The sequence below is a fragment of the Cygnus olor genome, chromosome 5 (assembly GCF_009769625.2).
Source record: "Cygnus olor isolate bCygOlo1 chromosome 5, bCygOlo1.pri.v2, whole genome shotgun sequence".
Taxonomy (NCBI): Eukaryota; Metazoa; Chordata; class Aves; order Anseriformes; family Anatidae; genus Cygnus; species Cygnus olor.
The window spans coordinates 58325236-58345182 of record NC_049173.1 but is presented as its reverse complement, the minus strand read 5'-3'; the positions used below and the strand labels follow the sequence as shown (position 1 = coordinate 58345182).

General features: G+C 43.4%; 1 protein-coding gene across 11 annotated transcripts in view; it reads left to right on the top strand.

Moving 5' to 3' along the window:
* Positions 1-19947, top strand: part of MPPED2 (metallophosphoesterase domain containing 2) — a 196117-nt gene that overhangs the window by 90517 nt on the left and 85653 nt on the right. For 3 of the 11 annotated variants that reach the window (XM_040558436.1, XM_040558433.1, XM_040558437.1), the window contains one exon: positions 5128-5371. In XM_040558436.1, the coding sequence (XP_040414370.1) occupies positions 5244-5371 (128 nt within the window). In that variant the 5' untranslated portion in view covers positions 5128-5243. Of the gene's footprint in view, positions 1-232; positions 354-1293; positions 1403-1463; positions 1608-1828; positions 2133-3990; positions 4242-5127; positions 5372-12112; positions 12181-13172; positions 13382-19947 lie in introns of those variants that run through there. The other 8 variants (XM_040558444.1, XM_040558442.1, XM_040558435.1 and 5 more) reach the window with 7 other exon arrangements.

Here is a 19947-nt window from a genome sequence, read left to right as displayed (position 1 = left end):
AAATGCAGCAGCGATTCCTCCCTCCCTCCCTGCCCGGGGGGGTGAAGTGCGAGGCGGCGGGAGGAGCCGTGGTGTGTGTGTGTGTGTGCGCGTGTGTGCGTGCGAGCAGCGCTCCGTGGCCGCCGTGTTTCCTGGTGCCTGCTCCCTGACCCCAGTGGCAGCCCCGCTCACTGCACCGCGCCCGCCGCCGCCGCCGCCGCCCCGGACCCGGACCCAGGCCGCCGCCGCCGCCGGGCACCGCCGCGGGGTCGGGCGCAGGCTCTGCCCCGGCCGCGCCCCCGCCGCCCCATGGAGCGGCCCCGCCGCCCGCGCTGAGGCGTCCCCGGCCCGCGGGCAGAGCCGCCGCAGGGAAGGTGAGCGGCCCGGGCGGGGGGCGGCCGCGCCAGCCGGGGGGGCTCCGACGGGCGGCCGCGGCGCACAAAGCCGCGGGTTAGAGGTGCCGTGTCACGGGCAAGTGCGGGGGGGCGGCCGGCGGCTCCGGCGGCGTTGGGGCCAGCCTGCTGCACACAATGACCGGGGCGAGCCCGCCGCCTCCCCCGGCGTGACCGCCCCGAGCCTGAGCCTGAGCCCGCCGGGTCGGGTCGGGTCGGGCCGGGTGTGTGCGGCGGCGCGGAGCCAGCCCGCCCTGCCCTGCCCGGGCCGTGCCCCCGCTGCCCTCCGCCGCCTTCCTCCGCGCCCGGGGCGGGCAGCGGCCTGGCGGCGGGGCCGGGGGCGGCGGCGGGGCACGGAGGATAGGCCGGGCCGGGCCGTGCCGAGCCGAGCCGGGGCGGGCAGCGTTGTGCCGGCCGGGGCTAGCGGCTGGCGGGCGGCAGCCCCGGCGGGCGCAGCGCGGAGCGGCTCCGGAGCTCTCCGCGCGGGGGGGGCGCTGCGGGGGGCGCGCCGCAAAAGTAGCGGTGGGGAGCGGGCTGCGCCCCCCGTCCCCGGCGGAGTTCCCCCGCTCCGCCTCGCCGGCGGGGGCTGCCTCTCGCCGCCCGCTCTGAAAGCCCGCTGCCGGAGGCCTGGAAACCTCCCCGGCCGGAGGAACGGCGCTGGGCAGCGCCGGGATACGGAGCCGCCGGCAGCCCCCCCGCCCGCCGCCGAGTCGGTGCCGGCCCTCCCCCGGGCTCGCCCCAGCCGGTGCAGCCCCGCTGCCGGTGGGGGGCCGGGGCCGCGATGCAAACTTTGCGCGCAGGAGTCGGCGCGGAGCGGAGCCGCGGAGATGCCGAGGCGGGGGCAGGGCAGGGCAGGGCAGGGCGCCGAGCCGAGCCGGGCTGGGGGCGCGGGGCGGGGGCTGCGGCACACGCCGGGACGGGGCCGCGCCGGAGCCATTGGCCGCCCGGAGCCATCAATCAGCGGGGGGCGAGCCCGGAGCACCGCGGGGCCGCGGCCGGGGCGGCCCCGGGAGCCCAGGCGGCGGCCGGAGGTGGGGAGCGGCCGGGGCCCGGGGGGGCGGCGGAGGGCGGGGGGCAGCCGGGGCCGGCCCCCCGGGCTGGGGGGGGCGGGGGGGAAGGGGGGAAGGCGCGGTCCCCGCTGCCGTGCCCGGGCGGCCGGGATGGAGCCCGGAGTTGGGCGCCAAGTGTAGCGCGGGGACGGCCGGGGCAGCCGCGGGAGCGTCGCCGGGGCGAGCGGTAACAAGGCGGGGGCGGCGGGGCGGGGGGAGGCCTCCGGGGCAGCCCCCAGCGCTGGCTCGGCGGGGCTGGAGCCGGAGCCGCGGCTGTGCCGGCAGCCGGGGTGGCCGCCGAGTTAACCCTCTCCGTCTGCCGCACCGCCCGGCTTTCGTCTCCGGCGCGGTAGCGCTCGGAAGGCACGGGTTTTGAAATTCAGATTAGGAAGGCATAAATATTTTAGTCGAGGGGGATGCGGTGGTCGTAGGCGCGGGTGTGCGTGTACATGGCCGTACGCAGAGCTTGCGTGTGTAGTTTGCCGTGAAATGCAACCTTACGCTCTGAAATGACCTATCTGGGCATATTTTGCGATAGCTTTTTGGTAGTAGTAGCCTGCTGTAAAATTAGCTGCGTGTAAGTTTGTGCCGGCCCTTTTATGGAAAAAAAAGGCTTACAGCAGTTTGCACCTTGAAAACTGAGCAGATTTATACAATAGCACATCTCTCTGTCAGTCCAAACCCACGTTGGAAAATGATTGTTTCAGCCAGGGTAAGCTGTACGTGGGGAACCGCAACGTGCTGCGATTGTTTCTTTGGTTTTTCAATATAATTAATTATTCGTAATCCAATATTATCGTATAAAGTGTGTAAAATTGTTTCACTTGACAGATGTGAGAAATAATGCAACTTTTATTCTTTTCTACTCATCTCTTGCATGTGATCTTCGAAGAGTGATTACATTTGGAGAAAGAATGGTAGTGATACAAAGTAGCCTTTTTTTGTTTGTTTTTTAAACCCTGGGCCTAAAATACATTTAGTTTTAAAGTTGAGAAGCGTTTAGGTCCTTTTTGATATTTTCTTTAGAGAACTCATTAAAGAAGGTATTAATTAGACACTTCTGCTAGGTGGGCTGTAGTACCAAATAGAGCACTACAGGGAATTTAGAGAATTGACACAGAAGTGAGCTACTTTTTTTCCAGTCCAGCATTTGTTGTTGAATTTCATTTTAAAAGGATGCTTTGCTTGGCTTTGTCTTGATTCAAGTATAGAGGTTTATTCTCAAGATTAAAGGCTAGCATAGTGGGAAGCAATTGTAGCTTATATACTTAAAATCATACAAAAGTCAACTTTAAAGTACCTAATATAGCTATTCGAATATTCTCTTATCATTTGTTTTATGCCAGTTGTGGTAATTTCTTTCCATGACATAAAGGTTATAAACCTTGTAAAAACGCTTATTGTCTTTATGTATGATTCACTCTTACAAACAAATTGGATTTTTTTTTCCAATGAGTGAACTATAATATAAAACTTAATGCTCTGACCTTTCTTACACTAGATTACTGAAAATAGTGTGATTTAGCTTTTCTGAAAAAGTCCAGACATATTTTTGTTGTTGCTTTAACATGTTATTCTGTATAGTAGCTTTTAATTGCAAAAATGTAACATAGATGTGTAATTTTCATACCACTTAATTTATGCAAATGCTAAAGTTCTTGCAGCGTAAAAGAAAAACTTATTTTTTTTCCTGGGAGCTTTGATGGCGAGCATTCTTGTTAATGACAGTCATTTCTTCAACAGGAAGATGTTTTCATTTGTATTTACTTTTCAGTGCAGGGCAATTATGCTGTTCTGTGTTGCATGCTCCTCGTAGTTTGTATCTCAAAAGAATTACAGTACTTGGAACAGGACTGCAATTTGAAGCAGGTGTTGTGTTTTACTGTTATGCAAAATAACACCGAAATATAATTGTAAGGGAAATTAAGGAAACAGCTGCAAACCTGGTATGGTAACCACCACATTATGATTCGTAAGCAGTTGTTGCACATATCTTAAAACACAGCTGAGATTTAGTTTAATAAAGCTTACCTTGCTGATTTTTCCCCCTGAAACTATTGTGCTTGGTCTTAAGAGAGTGGGTTAGTGCAAAGGCCAGACCACAACCTTAGTTACTGAGATGGACTGGATCACCAATGGCTTGGTTTTTAAATGGGAACTTCATGGCCGAGTTTCATCTTGCATTTAAAAAAAAAAATAATAAAGACGATGAGGATTAGAACCCAATTACTGGAATGAAGGTTGCCGAATGTCTTAACCCAGCTAACATATGGAAGCCTACGTAGGCCCGAGGTTGTAAAATAATAAAATAAATGGCCTATAGCAGGCCATCTGCCATTTGCAGGGCATTTTTATTGTACTCCATGCCAAACTGGAAATTAGTCTTTGTATTAAAAATATATTTTGAATACAAATCAAAGATTCCAAATGTTTAACGCTACACATGGCAAACACATTTCGATCTAGGAGCTAAGAGAAGTCCAGGAATATCACACTGGAAAAACATTGCTTAGTTTGATGCCCAGGGATCAAATCATCCTCTTCTCTTTCTTATCTCTTTGTCTTTCCAGCAAGTGCTGGCTTAGTTTTATAAAGTACGCGCCAGATATGAAAAATTTGCTATTGTGTGAAGCAGCTAAAGAGCAGATCAACTGATACAGAGTGTCATAATTTCACTGAAGTCGTTGCAGCGATGGTAGTGTGCCGCAGCTGAGGGTCTACCTCATGAGCAATGCTTTTAAAGAGTTGCTCATCTTGAAAGTATTCTTCAAATACAAGCAGATCAATTTTCACAAAGTCCTTCCGAAGGCAGGCAGCTGAGGTAACCTTAGTTTATTGATTCAAGAAATTTAGACTCAAATTGTGTGTGGGGAACTTGACAGAGTTCAGATTTGGGAAGTTTCTGGCTCTTCAGCTTATCCTTTTATTGTAGAACACTTCCAGCCTTAGTGCAAAAGTATATTTAAGAGCATTTGGAAGAAGTGAAAGATAAGGACACCTATAGAGGCAAAAATATTTCTTTCATCCTATGCAGAAATAGTTGTGCATGAAATTGCTCTGAAATTTACCGGACAAATCATTACTGTCTGATGATGAATCCAAACGGGTTTCATTGCTAGTAGACTGTAACATGGATGTTCCGTTAGTGTTGCCTAGATGTTAGCCTTGCTCCAGGCAGATAAATACATTGATTCAAAGGTATTTGAATGAACCTTTTGCTGTGCAACTGTAGAATTTTCTGCCTTGAGTCAGCTTCCCCAAAGTCCCTCAGATGTAACTCATTTTGTAAAGCTAAAACAGGGCCTTGAAAACAAGTGTGTGTATTTGCGGGAAGCCATTTGTCCTTCAGGAAACTAGGTCCACTTGTTAATTTTCATGGTTGCAATTAGCACAAGATGTTACTTAAAATAAAGGATAGTAAATATGGAATACTTAACTGGGGCTTTCCGCACGGATAGATTTCTAGTAAATAAAGCCTTATTTTAAGCATTCTTTTTTATTTTAATTCTATTTAATGGTGATGGAGTTAAATGATGAAGTGGTGAATACAATAGTGAATAATAATGCATAGAGTGTTGGGTGATGCGTACATAAAAATAAAGAAAAAAACCTTTGAGTGGAAATGGGGAGAGGACAGAGTAATGTCTGTGCCTGCTTATGTCTCCTTCAAGGTTTTAGCAGTATGCGCTGTTGTTCTCTCCTCACAGAGGTCTGCGGCGTTGATGAGGAGCTGCTGGGATTCGGGAGCTGCCAGGAACACAATGCCCTGCCTCGCTCTTGGCCTTGGGAAGCTGTGAATTGCTCATGTCCATAAGGAGGAAGGATGGCTCATGGAATTCCTTCACAAGGCAAAGTTACCATAACAGTGGATGAGTACAGCTCCAACCCAACGCAGGCGTTTACACACTACAACATTAATCAGAGCAGGTTCCAGCCTCCACATGTGCATATGTAAGTATTACTAATATTGCCTCTGTGTGTGTGTGTGTCTGTGTGTGCTTAAATGGAGAACTGCTGCTGAAGGAGTGGGTTGAAAACTGGAAAAATCGGTTAGTCACGTTAGCTAATAGGCAAAATGGCTATCGGCTTTCCGCATAGCGTGCGGGAGAAGTACCGCTCCATCAGCTCCTGGAGGAAAGCCTCTGCCTCGGGAGCCATGCCCGGACTTCCAGAACCTTACCTCAGCAGCGAGGTACGGCAGGGTATGTTTTCTAAAACTTGGCACTTTGCTGATCACACTGTAACTTGCCTGAGGGACCCATGGCTTGAAAATTTAAGCTCCCTTCCCCCGCCCCTTACACTCAGCTGCGAAATAGGCCTAATTGGGACTAATTGTCCCCCCTGATCACTGAGTCCTTTGTCCTCCTGGTTGTGAGGGGAACGTGTGCCGCATGCTGCGCTCCACGCAACCCGGGGCACAAAGGAGTGGGAGACTGCTGAACAATTGCTCCCAAGAAATACAAATACTGCGTTAAAATAACGGGCATGGCCTGAACTGAAACCACCACAAGCATGGGAAGTGGCGAGCTTTGGGCTCCCTTACCTCACCTTGTTATTCTTGGGCATTGTGTGACTGGCAAGATCACTCTGCTGCCTGTACCTAGGCACAATGGTTCCTGTTAAGCTAAGCACTAGCTTTAACTCTGAATTTCCTTCCCATTGTTTAGTAGGTTTGATCTTTATCAGTTATTTCTGTTAAGGTTCTTTTTCTTTTAACATTAATAGACTGGAAAGCACTTGAAACTAAAACAAAGAGGACGTCTCTTGATCTCCTGTGTGCCATTGTTAGTCAGGATTTTGAGTGATGTCACACTATTGAATTTGATAAGGATTTTGCATAATAAGAGTGAAAAAGTTGTAGGGTACTTCATTGCATTTTTGTTATGTAGAAGCCTACCGGAAGAGTCACAATGTAGGAGTTCAGCACCTTCTAATAGGATTTCATGTGGTTACAATCTTCCGTAAAGGAATTTTCCTGAGGAAGGATGCTGGAGGCTCTGTTGTGCATGTGACTGAAAAAGTTTCTTCATTAATTACATTTGATTTATTACTGCAAAGATGCTGTAACTCTGCCTTTAGGAATATTTCCATTTCTTATTCACTGTTCAGATCTTTTGTCGGCAAATTTCTATTGCAAGTTTTGCACTCCAGACTGCACTTCTGACTGACATTAAGCACAAATTCTGTGGAGAGAATGAATTCAGAGCAAACAATAGAGATTTAGAAAGCAGTTTTAAAGAACTCCTCCTTATTGAAAACTGACTTCAGTGGGAGCTGATTCTAGGACCAACTAAGTGTGGTATTCAGCATTTTAAGAATTATTTGTGCTTTGGTTCAAAAATGCACAACTAACTATACAACTTCTTCCCTAATAACTCGCCTATCTCTTAAATGATATTGATTTGACAGACATTTTCAAAGATGTTTTACTTGTTTAGAGAAGCTGTACACTTGACAAACGCTGAAGCTATAAAGTACAACATAGTGACAGTATTTAAAAGAGTAACTGAAATACTGCAGCATTCTTAAGTTTCTTAGTTTGGTTTCAAGTGTATGGCATATGATCTTTTGGTCTCCCTCTCTTAAAAGAGAGATGAAAACTTAAAAGAATGAAAGAGGATTAGTCTGTTAAAACAGATCAAAGAAAATATTGCAATACAGGAGGTGAGTTGGGGTGTAGGTCTGGATAGCAAATTATGGGTTTTGGAAAGCCTGTTGAGGAGAAAGATGATAGGATCATACTGAGTGTCTAGAGCTATGGGCAGAGGAAAGCAAGAAATGAAGATATGACTAAGGGTATGGATTTGTGTGATGGTAAGAACATAGAGTTATTTCTGAGTAGGAAAATTTAGAGCATGTTGTACCTTCAGAGAGGGGACAGGGTCCTTACTTACTCCCAGTATTTTATAATGGAAGCATTGTGCATATTTCTGAGAGAAGATACCAAGCAAGAAACCCTGAACAGAAAATTAGTAAAAGCAATATTGACAAAGAAACCATGATCTATTTTTTATCATGTTGTATCTTTGCTAGTACCACATTGCTGCAGTTGCCAGGATTGTTTTCTATTTTGGCATCTGAAGGTAATGCATGCTTTTTTTTTTTTTAAAGAGGGAGTTTGAGGAGGTTTTATTCTTCTTTTAGTGAAAAATTAATTTAAAAATCTCGGGGTATTGAGAAATGAGTAAAACAACATAGAAACTGAGCATTGTGACATGTATGTAAATAGTGGGGCAATCTATTGCTGCAAGGCCCTGTTGCATACCATAAATGAGTGGCTGGATGCAGTTTAAGGACATCGTTATTTCCTAAAGGAATTAATTTCTTAAAAAGTCATTTTTTTAATGCATATGCATCTTCACATGCAAAGGCAGGAACTGGATTTTTGGCATATATATTGAGTCATTTTTGTGTCTAGTATTCATTGGGCCAGATTCTTATCTCACATGAAGTAAATTAAAAGTCTTGGAATATCACCAGTGTAAAACTGATGTTTAAAGAAATACTGAAATTAGACTTCCTGTTCCCTGAGGCATATCCTTTCTCCTGGTTTCATTTAGTGCCTTTCACATGATAGTGTCATGTAGTTTAATCAGCAGGGATATGGTTGTCTTTTACTGTCTTTATATGTATTTTTACACCAGTGTTTCTTCGTGAACCCCTTTAAGTGTACCATCAGGTAAATAACAGTGTATTAAAGCTGCCTTTGCTTAGTCTGGCTGACAGTAGTTTTGTGAGTTACTTGGACTCCGGTGTAGTACAAATTTTATATCATTTTGTCCAGCCTTTCTATTTTATTTCTGTACTAATTAATGTTTAAGCAGGTGCTGTGAAGACAATTTTTACTGTAAGTTTATTTTGGATAGAGATACCATCTTAAATTTTTGAACATCTTGAGGCGATGCCCCCACCCGCAGGTTTCCCTAATTGTCTGAAGATGTTATTAAATGTTTGCGTTTGAATATTTTCACTTAGTTTTAATTAACTGCACTACCTTAGTTCCCTGTTTTAAAGGGCAGCTGTAAAATAATAACAATGATAATGCACCTTTCTTTGCTTCTTGATGATTAGTATTCTTCAGAATGTCTTTGTACTTTCTCATTTTTTTGTTAGGAGAATGCCTCTTGCTCCTTTGGTGTGGTGCTGCCCTCTCTGTTCTGCAGCACAAGTGACTCAGAGGGCTTCAGAACGAGTCTGGTCTGAGAACCAGAGGGGCATTTAAAAAAAAAAAAGGGGGGGAAGTTCTACCAGGTAATAAGCATAAAAAGAAAAAGCTTGCAAACTTGTTTAGACCATTAGTATGTTCTATGTGAGGCCAGTCAGTGGTGCCAACGATACTGGTGAGTAGCAGGAGGATGCAGCCTTGGGAGGGAATCAGTGCATGCGGGAGGATCTGACAGCAGGGAAAGATAGGCTTTAAGCTGCAGAAGGCTTTGCCTGTGAAACCACAGCCTCAAAATAGAGAGGGCAGAGAATTTCTGCTACAGTAAACAAACAGGAGGAAAAAGTGAAAATGACTAAACTTTGAAGATAGTTGAATTCATTGAGTATATTTTTTCTTTTCTTTTTTTTTTTTTGGTAAGACCTTTTTCTTTAAACTCTACAACTTTACAGTAACCACCATAGTGGATCTTTAAACCATTTTAATTTAGCAGAAATCAGTGTGGCTTGGCTTTGCGGAACCTTTCCATCTCACCTTTTCCTCTTCCCTCAGGCCAGTGGAAAGGAGCTGAGAAGAAAATGGGACAAACCCAAATTGAAAATTGTTTACTTAAGTTCAAATCAGAGGGAAGAACCTTCCTATTGGGTACAATATAATCACTTTCAGGGAAAAAAGGGGAGAGTGAAATAAACATCTTGGATTTGTGGTAAGAAACACCTGTTTTGATGAGCTCTGCTGCTAATGGTATGAGTCCTGTGAAGGTAAACTAGCTGTAGCCCAAGCTACTGCAGGCTGATCCATTTAGAAAAATTCTAATTAAGTTCATTACCTTTCCTCAGACTTCACCAGAACGGCTCAGTAGCTTGTTTTTAGGATTCTCTGAGTATACATCTGTACTCTGGGACGGTTTAAGTTCAGTACTAGGGGAGTAAGAAAGAAAGAGGTTTCAGTGCAAGATAAAGTCTTCTAAATGAGTTTATTCACAAGCGGAGATGCATTGAACAATCTGTAACTATATAATTTTATTGCCTTTTCTGTACTAGAGCAATTCCCTATGTGAATATTCTTATTTTAAACAGAGTATAAACATAGAATTTTATATTAGTAGAACTTTATATATAGTTGAATAAAGTACATAAATGTGTGAAAGTATGTAAACGTGAGTATATAATAATAATAGTAATATAAAAATGTAGCTGTGTAGTCACAGAAGAAAAAACTTTCAACTGTGGCAAAGCCTTAAACAGTTAAAACTCAAAGATCTTACTAGACTACTCACCTTGACAAGTAGTATCTTGCATATTTTTTTCTCTTGGGGAAACCATCCTGCATTTAATGGGTTTTATAAACTCCCAGTGAGATTAGTAGAAAATTCATGCGTTCTGTTGGTAATGTTCTTAATTTTTGCTTCATATAAGGTGTGTGATATTCAGGGTGGTGGGGAAAGACCAACACTAGTAGAGTATGGAATCGTTTGATGTTTACAGAATAGTGGAGTCTGTCCATGTAATAATATTAGTTGAGAAAATACAGATATTCAGTCTAAGCTATCTATCTATTTATTACCTTGTGTGGCTGGGCTCGTTATTTCAGATGATATTGAGGTGACGAGGGAATCACAGCTTTGGTGCCAACTGTTGCTCTGCCTTTAAAATAACATTTCTTACAAAAGCATATGTAGCTTCTGAGCATCGTAGTTGCTTTTCACTGCTTTTCCAAAAAAGTTGTAAACACTTTAATGCCCCAAACAAATTATATTTAAGCTCTAATACTGAAAACAGGAGTACAGTGAACAAGTGTTGTTAAAACTTGAGCCTTACTTCTGTCTCACAGTGATTTTTACGGGGCCTTTGGCTCACGGTTAGCTTACCTTGGTGCAGTTTGAGTCTCTTATCCTTCGCTGGTCCCTTCGTGGCAGGGTGGATGCTGAAACGCAGCAGTTCGCAACGTGGTGTATTAAGTAAAACAAACCTGTTTTTCTTAGCCCATGAAGCAGACAGCAGCAGCCATTCAGCAGCTGCCTGTGAAGCAGCTGAGCTCTCCCTGTGCCAGTGGGGATTCCAGCAGAAAGGAGGGGAGGACAGCTGTAGGTGAGAATCCTTACAGCTGTCCCAAAATAAATAGTCCCCGCTCAAGAAGAGGACCATTAACTGATTGCATTTTCTAGAACAATGGAAGCTGAGTTGCAAAGATGCTAATTTTAATTGTCATTAAGAAAATGTTTTACTGGAGCGTGTGCATGTGTCTGTGTCTCTGTGGGCTTAAATAATGAAATATTTCTATTGATCTTAATGATTTTAAATGATGTATTTTGCAAAATCTAAGCATAAGATATATTCTCAATTTAAATTTCAGATGCAAAATGAAAAACTTTTTTTCATGAGGGTACACTTTAATTATATTTAAAGCCTTTTGAGATGCTTGAGTGGAGCACGCTGAAAGTGAACATTGTGCGAAGGTGATATATGGCTTGCAGTTTTGTAATTAAAGCTCAAATTTAGCCCCCTTATACCGTGTTTATACAGTTCAGTCATATCATGCTAATCTCTCTTGAAGAATTGATTAAGTTTCTGACCTTTATTTTTGTCACTGTAGAAAGGACCCATACCGACCTACCTTTAAAAATATTTTGACATCCCTGGAAGACTGATGCTCTAAAAGTGCCAATATTATTTTAATAAATGCAGGACAGGTTTAAAATAATGTTTCGTCACCAGCTCTCTATCGGTTACTATATTCCTGAATTATGTTGTCCTAAGATGGAGGCCAGATCTGGTTTAAATGGATGATAAAACTGCTGACTGCTGGTGCTGGTTGGGGCAGGCCGCCGGAGTGGTCTCCACACCTACCACAGTCAGCTGGTGTACCGGTTGGTCCCCGTGTGAGCTGTGTGTGCAGTTGCCGTGGCGGTCAGAATAGGAAAACATGGCCCATTGGTGACTTCGTGGACTGGGAGGGGTGAAGTCCCCAGGCACGCAGACCCCAGTGCTGAGCCTGCTGCCCCCCTCCTGCTTTCAGTGACCTCTGGTGCTGCAGCCTCATGGGCAGGGGTGCACATGCAGCTGGCAGAGGTGAGAGGGCCATGAGCGTGGCTGCATGGCAGCTGGGAGCAAGGATAGGAGCAGGTGAACGTTCCTTCGACTTCCTCATTGACAAAATCATGGTCCTAGAACAGCACATTGTAGGGTCAGTCTAGCCCCTGTGGTAAACCCTGAGAGGGAGAAAGAAAGTGGTTTGGTTTTTATGCACACGTACGTTAACGTTCTTTCATGCTGTATTAATTGTGCAAAGAAGCCTTCAGTGACAAGTCCATTATTTGTAAGGCCTCGTTTCAGTAGCTGAGCACTACAAATGGAAATTTTCATTGTAATGTAGAATCAGACCATATAGCCTTTCCCATGTTGTTTCTCTAGTGTTCAGTCATAGTGAGTGACAGTGGACTCTGGGCTTCACGGTTATGTACAGTACACAATTAGTTCTTATCTTCGGGGAAGCTTGTGGTGGGATCTGACCAAGAATGCTTTTTGCAGCAATGGTCCCTACCACAGGATCCTGTGCCTGAGGGGAACTGCTCACTGAGGGAGCACTTCGCTGTGAGGTAGGTTGACAATGTTGTGATTATATACCTCATAATCACAACGTTGTACTGTCACTGGCAGCATGTCACTTTATTTAAAAAAGTTAGGGCAGTAGGGCAATGTGAAGGCAGCAGGTTGTAGATTAACACCTGGAAGGTGAGGGTGTGATCTGGTTGGTGAAAAAACTTCTAGAGCATAGATTTCTTTCCAGTCAGGGAGTCAATACTTCACAAAATTTTCAGGCCTTGCCCTGGTACACCCATCTTTGTTTTGGGCTCATGGTTTTCATTTCACTTAGTGGCAGAACAAGGACAGCCCTGCCTGCCAGAGGGGATGAGGGAGCTTGTTCCCAGTGACAGGTGGCTATTCGAAGCCCAGGGGAAGTGCCACAGCTACCTGTGACGTGACACATCTTGTTGGTTTATTTTACAAATCCTTGTTTGACTATCTGGCTAGACAAATAAACAAAAGGAAAGCCCTGCAAACAGTGCAGATTTAGAGGTTTATGTTATATGTTAAGTGACTATATGCAGCTTATTTGCTTATGTTTGATATGGGACTATTTCAAATAATGGTGATGAACATGAACTTTGTACTGAATGTTGCATAGATATTTTGGAGTTTCCATTTCTGATCTCGAGCTGCCATAAGTGGCTCTAGTAGTAGAGTCAATTGCAAAGCATGGGTATGTATAGAAAAATTTAGGAACAAAGGGGTCAGCATGTTTCCTTCCAAAATGGAGCATTTGATTAGTTTTGGTTTAGAACTCTGTAAAATGCCTCGGCATAACTTGAGAAAGTAGACACACTTCAGCACAGTTGAAATTCAGTGAGGCAGGGAGATTTCTTTAGAACGTGCATCTCTTACAGTGAACTATTTATTTGAAGAAATAGTAAAGTTTGGTGTAGGGGTTACCTGTGTTGTCACAAGCGATGAGTGCTAGCTGAAAAAGCTGAATGTCAGTCTGGTATGGAAAAATCACTAGCTTTCATTTCACACCAGGTTTTTCCAGGTCCCTAGAAACGATTCCAGTGAGTTGTCAGTTTTGGTTCTGGAAGCATTGGCTTGTTGTTCCCAGTGGTTTGAATCATGCTTGGCATCTACAGTTGTAGTTTCATGGACTTCAACATGACTGTTTCTGCTTGCAGAAGGCCTCCTACTGGCTTTCTTATTTTTTTGTGTGATGTGTACGTGCAGAGCAGTGCCAAATAGAGGAAGGAGGTAAGTTTGTCTGCATATGTACCTTCACGTGTTTCATAGAAGGTATTTCAGAAGATACAAAGAGCTTTTTCATTTTTTTATGGGATTTGGAGATTCAGGTCATGCCTATTTACTCTCAGTTTTAATATGGGCTGTTAAGATTGCAATTTTTAGGTCTTGTTTATTGCAGAGGGCAAGTTTTTGTGATACTGAGTTTGGTTGTTTTTAATTATAGAGTGAGGAGTCTGGGGCTAAAATGTGTATGTGTTTAAAACACTGCAGTCAAAACAGTTCTATCATGTAATAAATGTGACTAGACTTCATTTAATGATTTTTATTTTGACGTCTCATTCAAACAAAAAGTCAGTATATGATAATCTTGTACCCAGTAACATGCACAGTACTGGTAACATGCCAGGAGCAGTACCAAGTGGTAAGAGCAGAAAACTGCAAGTCTGGATTTTGAACAGTAAATGCTAGGTACCTTGAGTTGTACCTTTTATTTCTCTCTTGAAAGGTTGACCATAAAGCTTGGTCTTATCCTCCATGCACCCGGAGATTCCTCCTACCACATCAGCTGTCTGTGTCCTGCATGCTTTGCAGCATGAAGGTTGGCCAAAACATAAACGCTGGTGGATGAGCATTGGTGTTGTATGCTGCTGCTGAAGCTTTCTGCTGGTGCCGAGGAGGAAATGGTAGAGAGGATGGCTAAACACCAAGTCAACCCCTAATCCCAGAATCTGGTCACCCTCTTCATAACTCAAAGGGATCCGGCCCATTTCTTGTCTTGTAGTTCAGGATATCAACAGATAGGTAGTTTGCTAGAAGCGTAATCCCCATTGGCAGGGAAATGCCCCTGTTTTTATAGTGGGCATGTTTTCTACATACACATTATGTTGACGGGAGAGACAGGTAAGAAAATCACAACTCTCTTGTTTTTACCAAAAGATTATTTAAACGATTGTGCTATGGTATCTTGTAAGATTTATTTATGTCACAAGTTGCAGACTTCATATTCCAAGACCCCATCTTCCTTGCATGCTGCTTGACATAGGGCTGCAAAGATTCCAGTAGATGTTGGCAAGGAAAAATAGGACTCGAGGCTTGCTCACAGCAGAGTACCCACTTACTGTACCGGGTATTAACTTCTATCCAGCACATTAGACTTAAAAGCAGACAGCCATTAAGTGTAGCACTCCCTTCCCAGGAGGGCAGCAGATGGAGAGAGGATGGGGGAGGGAAGGAGAAAGGAGTATGATAGAGGGACTTTATCTGATGTATCTGTAAGCCAGGAAACTTGCTATTTACCACGTTTACAATTTCTCTGGTATAAGGAATTGAGTGTAGTGACTGGGAGCATCAGGGTCAGCACATTACTCCTAAATGTTTAGCTATTGTATCATTTTATGGGAAGGAAAAGGTGCTGGTCCAGTATATCTTCCCTCATGCTGATTTTTATATAGGGAGCACAAAAGTCATTACTTTTTAATTACCCTAGGTTTCTTTGTTTCTGTAAGCACATTCACTTTTGGTTAGAATTACCAAAGGGTTCTCTTTCTCTCCTTTGAATGGTGAAGTAGTTTTTGGGAAAATGAGAATTGTTCAGAATTGTAATTTCATGCGGTCCAGCGTGTTAAGTAAATTGGAGCCCAGTCCTATACTTTTTAAATGCAGGGATTAGTGACGCTCTTATTGCTTCCAGGGGGACAGTACCAGTTTCTTAGCTGCCAGACTAAGTGGCGCCCTCAATTTTAAGATATGATTCTTCAAGGAATTACATTCCTCTGGTTGTTAATAGTCTGTACATATAAGATTGTGATAATTAAGATATATTAAAGAGAGAGGAAATTTTGCCTTTATGACTTGTTTGTTTTGTAAATTTTAAGTCAGCCAGGCGTTTACTTTTCCCTCCTGGTGGAAAGGAAAGAAAAAATTAAAACTAAATAAACACAAAATTACAAACATTTTATAAAGAACTCAGGTATAATCTCTGCAATTACTTGGAATTTGTTTATGTATTTTTTTCATTTTTATTATATTTCTCTTGACATCAATTTGATTTTCCCGTCATCTTGTTAAACAATGCTCACAGCTTTGAAAGGAAGGCATGTTTATAGGAACAACTAATTTTGTTCTGTTATTATTATTCTATACCTTGAAAGTAAAAAAGTTCCCGCTTAGGACATGCTCTTTGGGTTACAGAGGGAGAATTACGGCTCATATTGCATTCTTGGATCTTTTAGATGGCATTTTAATTGTTCGTACAAAGTTTTTAGATGTTTTTTCTGCTAGAAATGTTGCAGTATAATGAGGCTATACAGATAAAGTATTGCAATACAAGTTTCAGACACCCTCTGAGAATTAAAATGGTGATGATAATCCTCTAGGGGTGGTACACATGCTGGTTTTTGTTTTGTTTTTTTCACTGTGACCTTTGACGTGGTGTTTTGCTAGGCTGCTTTGCATTACAGCTTTGTGAGTGCCACTATGTTAATGGAAGGATCACACAAACTGTTTGTCTCAGAACCTGATACATCATCTTGGCAACAAAATGAAGACCTTTAGCTCTTAGAGTTTTCATCATTTGTTGTTAGTTGTCTATTAGCATAAATTTTACGCCTTCAAGAAAATAGGGTATTTTTAAAGTGTATGTAAGTCTTCGTTTTCTCAGAGCCAGAGGAGAAAGGAAATCCTGATATCGGTTTCAAGGAAATTAAATGGTCTATTAGGAGGATTTCATTTTGTTTTCAGGCTTGTTCATTTTAGTTATCATTAATTCAGGGCATCTTTTCCAGAAAAGAATCCTTGCATTCAGGCTAGATTGGCAAGAGGAATATTAAGTTGAAAATTAACTTTCGATCACCTGGCTTTCTTGGTAGTCTGTTCATACTATCATTTAATACTGTGATATGCACGAGTCATTATTTTCAATGAGTACTTCTCTTAGAGGGTTTTAAGACATCACTCTACAGAACGGGAAAGACCTTTTATGACTCATTTTATTCAGCGTAGAGTTAAAAGGGGTAAACTGAAACACTGAGTGAGGAAGCTGGCAGAAGTTTTTCTGATTCAAATGAAATTGAGGTCTGTAGGAGATTTGGTACAAGAAATGGTGATTTTTCGGATATCTAGTTATAAAGAGGCAATGCAATTTCTTTAGGGTCCAGACACTTGTCCAATAAAATGTGAGACAAATGTACCGGAGGTGACTAATGCAGTGGTGGTAAGCAGGAAGCAGAATAAATGGAAGACGAGAAACAGATAACTGATCTCAAATACTCAGGAATAACCAGAGATAAGAAGTTGGCCTAAAGTATAGTTCTTAGCACACCTTGCAGCTGTATCTCATTTGCTATGATTTTACTGTCTGCTTATGTGTTTAAAGGCAATCTTGCCCTAGCATGAAACATAGAAGTAATGTATGACACATTATTACTACAGCATCAGTATCAGAGTCTGTCTTTCAGTTTTGTGTGTTTTATTATTTTCCTGACAAAAGCTTTTTTAGGTTTTGAGCTTCTAGTCTTATGCCTTGTAGTTGTTCACAAGGGAATCTCGCAATACTGACCAAGAGGTTGTACGTTAACATACTGAGGCAAGGTCATCTGAACCTTTCAGTACTGTGCCCAGAACCTGATGGCTTTAAAGACGCACTTTTTTTTATTCTTAACAATTTTTCTTCTGCTGGGCTTCATGTGCTTGTGAGAAGTGTCAGTGCACTGAGAACAAATTCTTTCTCCACATATGCACACAGAGCTATTGTAGTTACTGTTGAAGCTTCCCTCATAAGTTCCCTGCAAATGACTGTCGTTCGTCTCTTACCTGTAGGGACTCGACGTGGAACCGAGGGGGAGATTAGTCTCTGTGCCCATTCAAACTAGAGTTTCTTCAGAGAACATCCATTACAGTGCTGGTTTTTGTTATGTGAACATCTTTATATGAACTAAAACAGAGTCCTTTGTGGGTTTCGTTTTTTTAAGGCAGCAAACAGCTGTTGAGTTATAAAATTTCTCTTGTTTAGGGTCAGATTAGACAATAAGCTCTAAATGAAAAATCAGGTATCCTGCTATATGTGTCCCGTGAGTCACCTAATCTTAAACTGTATGCTGTGTATTTGTAGTGCGTGAACAGTGCTGACCAGTACTTTCCAAGAATGTATGGATTTTACAAAGAATGTATGTGTTTTCCAAGCAGAAAAGGGCAGAGAGCTAGGTGTCAAAACAGTGACTCGCTAACAATGACATAACTTAAGTATGTTATATATTAGCTACAGTGGTGGCGACCTGGAGTTACCATCCCCAGCTGTCAGAATTTAGCACCCTTCTGAAGACAGGAGCAGATGAGTGGAGCATGAGGAAGTTTCCTGAACTGCATGAGTTTATACTTCAGTATATTAATCAAAATGAAGACTGGCTCTAGTTTACTTGAATACCTTGACTTGAAACAGTGATGGTCCAGAACCTTGCTGTATGGGTGGCTGTATCTGAGAGAAGTATGGAAGAGAGAGTAAAACTTAGGCTGTCCTTGTTTAACTTGTCAGAGCACGTCAGAGTTCCGTTCTGCTCTTGTTCCCTCACACTGGGAATGTTAAGCATTTTACCTGTTGCCACTTTGCTGCAGTCATACCACAATACCTCCTGGATGTAGAAGGCATTGTGGCTACTGCACTTAGTTGCAAGTTGAGATTTGATGATGTTGGTTCAATGGCTTGCAGATCTCCTAAGTGAAAGGACCTTCCGAAACAGGTGGGTATAGTATTAAAGCAATGGCTACATATGACACACCAAAAGATGTTTTCTGTTTGTATTCCTCATGCTGCTGCCTGTGTTCGTGAAATACAGTTTTCTGATTCATTACGCAGCTACACTTCTGTTTTCTCCAAAGAGCCTTATGACTGTTTCTTGGATGTCTTCTGTGATGTGTGATACAGCTGTGATCTCACAGCGACCTACCTGGCAGCTTAACTAAGTTATGAGTTCAACTGTGCAAAGCAAATAAAAACCTTATTCATTAACCCCCGTGTATCTTTTGATAATTAGCAAAAGTGGCATGGGTAATCACCAAAAGACTTGAGGCTGAAGTGAGACGTATTAGCAGGTATTTCCCTCACTGTGAGAATCTTACTTTGAGATGGGATGGGGAGACACCAGTCCACATGTGCAATTTAGATAAGTCTGTATTCTGCGTTATAAATATGCACCGGATGCAGGGGAGAAAAAACAGTGCATTCTCTCAGGATGCTGTTAGGGCCAAGCAGAATCTCATTAGGGACAACTTCAAAGATCAGTTCCTCATGTCCATAAAAACAAGTGTAAATTATCTTCTGTGAGCCTGCTGTTAGCAGTTGCACTGTTACATTATGCATGATTCTAGACTGCACATGGTACGAACAAGCTGCACTGTGCACCATTAGTGTTTTTTATTTTAATGCTAAGCCTTGGAATTTTGCTATTTATTGGTGTTATTTTGGCTAATATACTATTTGACTTAAAATCTCCTGTTATATTAGCTGTTAGTAGTGACACAATGTCTGGAAAGGACTTCTAAGGTTCTACAGTGCTTATATTTTTACAAAGGGATAGCATACAGACAACTCTGTATTGACAGCTTTACTTGCTTCCTCATCCTCCTCCCTGCACTCAGTAAGAAAGTGGCTGCTCCTGACTCTGGGAGTGAATGAAGAAGCTTTTTGTGATGCTGCTGTGCAGCACTTGACCTAAATATTTATGAAAATAAAAAAAATAAATAAGGTAGAATTTATTCATGTAATGCTTTCACTAAGCTACTTACCTCATTGTATGCATTCAAAAGGCTAGTTTGTTGTTATTGCTGGGGAAATATTTTGAAACTGTGAAGTGGGACCTCTGCACAGAAGTTTTGAGACTGGTTTCATTGGGACTAAGATTTGAGCTTAAGTCTTCGTTATCTTTGCAGAAACAGTAAGATGTGGAATATATTTTTAAACTGAGCTGCATTGATAAAAAGGGCAAAATACTCCCTCCTGCTACATGACACTAGCTGCATGGTGAAGCCAAGCTAGCAAAGCATTTGCTTGTCTCTTCTTTCCACGCCTAGCAACTTCAGCACATCCTTCAGTCAGCAGTCTGATCTGTGCTGCGGCACCACCGAGCTGCTCTGCTGCCTGTGGGGTGCAGCTGGGGCTGTTTTAAGCTGCTCAAAATAAAGTCCCAGTAACATCCCGCGTAACTGGCTTGTGAACTGGGCCAAGCTGTTGCTTGTTAAATTCATAACAGCAGTGGATGTGTGAAGCCATGGTTTTATGAGGGCTTTTTTGCCCCCCATTGTTCTGTGGTGGAGGTACTGCCAGCGTGAGCACCTCTACTCTGCCTGTGGTGCTGTTCTGCTCTCGCCCGTCAGTGCCATGTGTGTGACATAACCAGGAGCTGGGAATAATCCCTGGAGGGAGGGGAACACACGGGAACCAAGGCAGCAAGAGGGGCCTGTGAGCGGCTGAGGCCGGCACTGCTGTGGAAAGGAGAGGTTATCAAACTGTGCCCGCACCGCTTAGCCACGGCATTGCGCTTCATTGTGTGGCTGCCTTCGCAGCTTGTGTGCTGAAGTGCTTG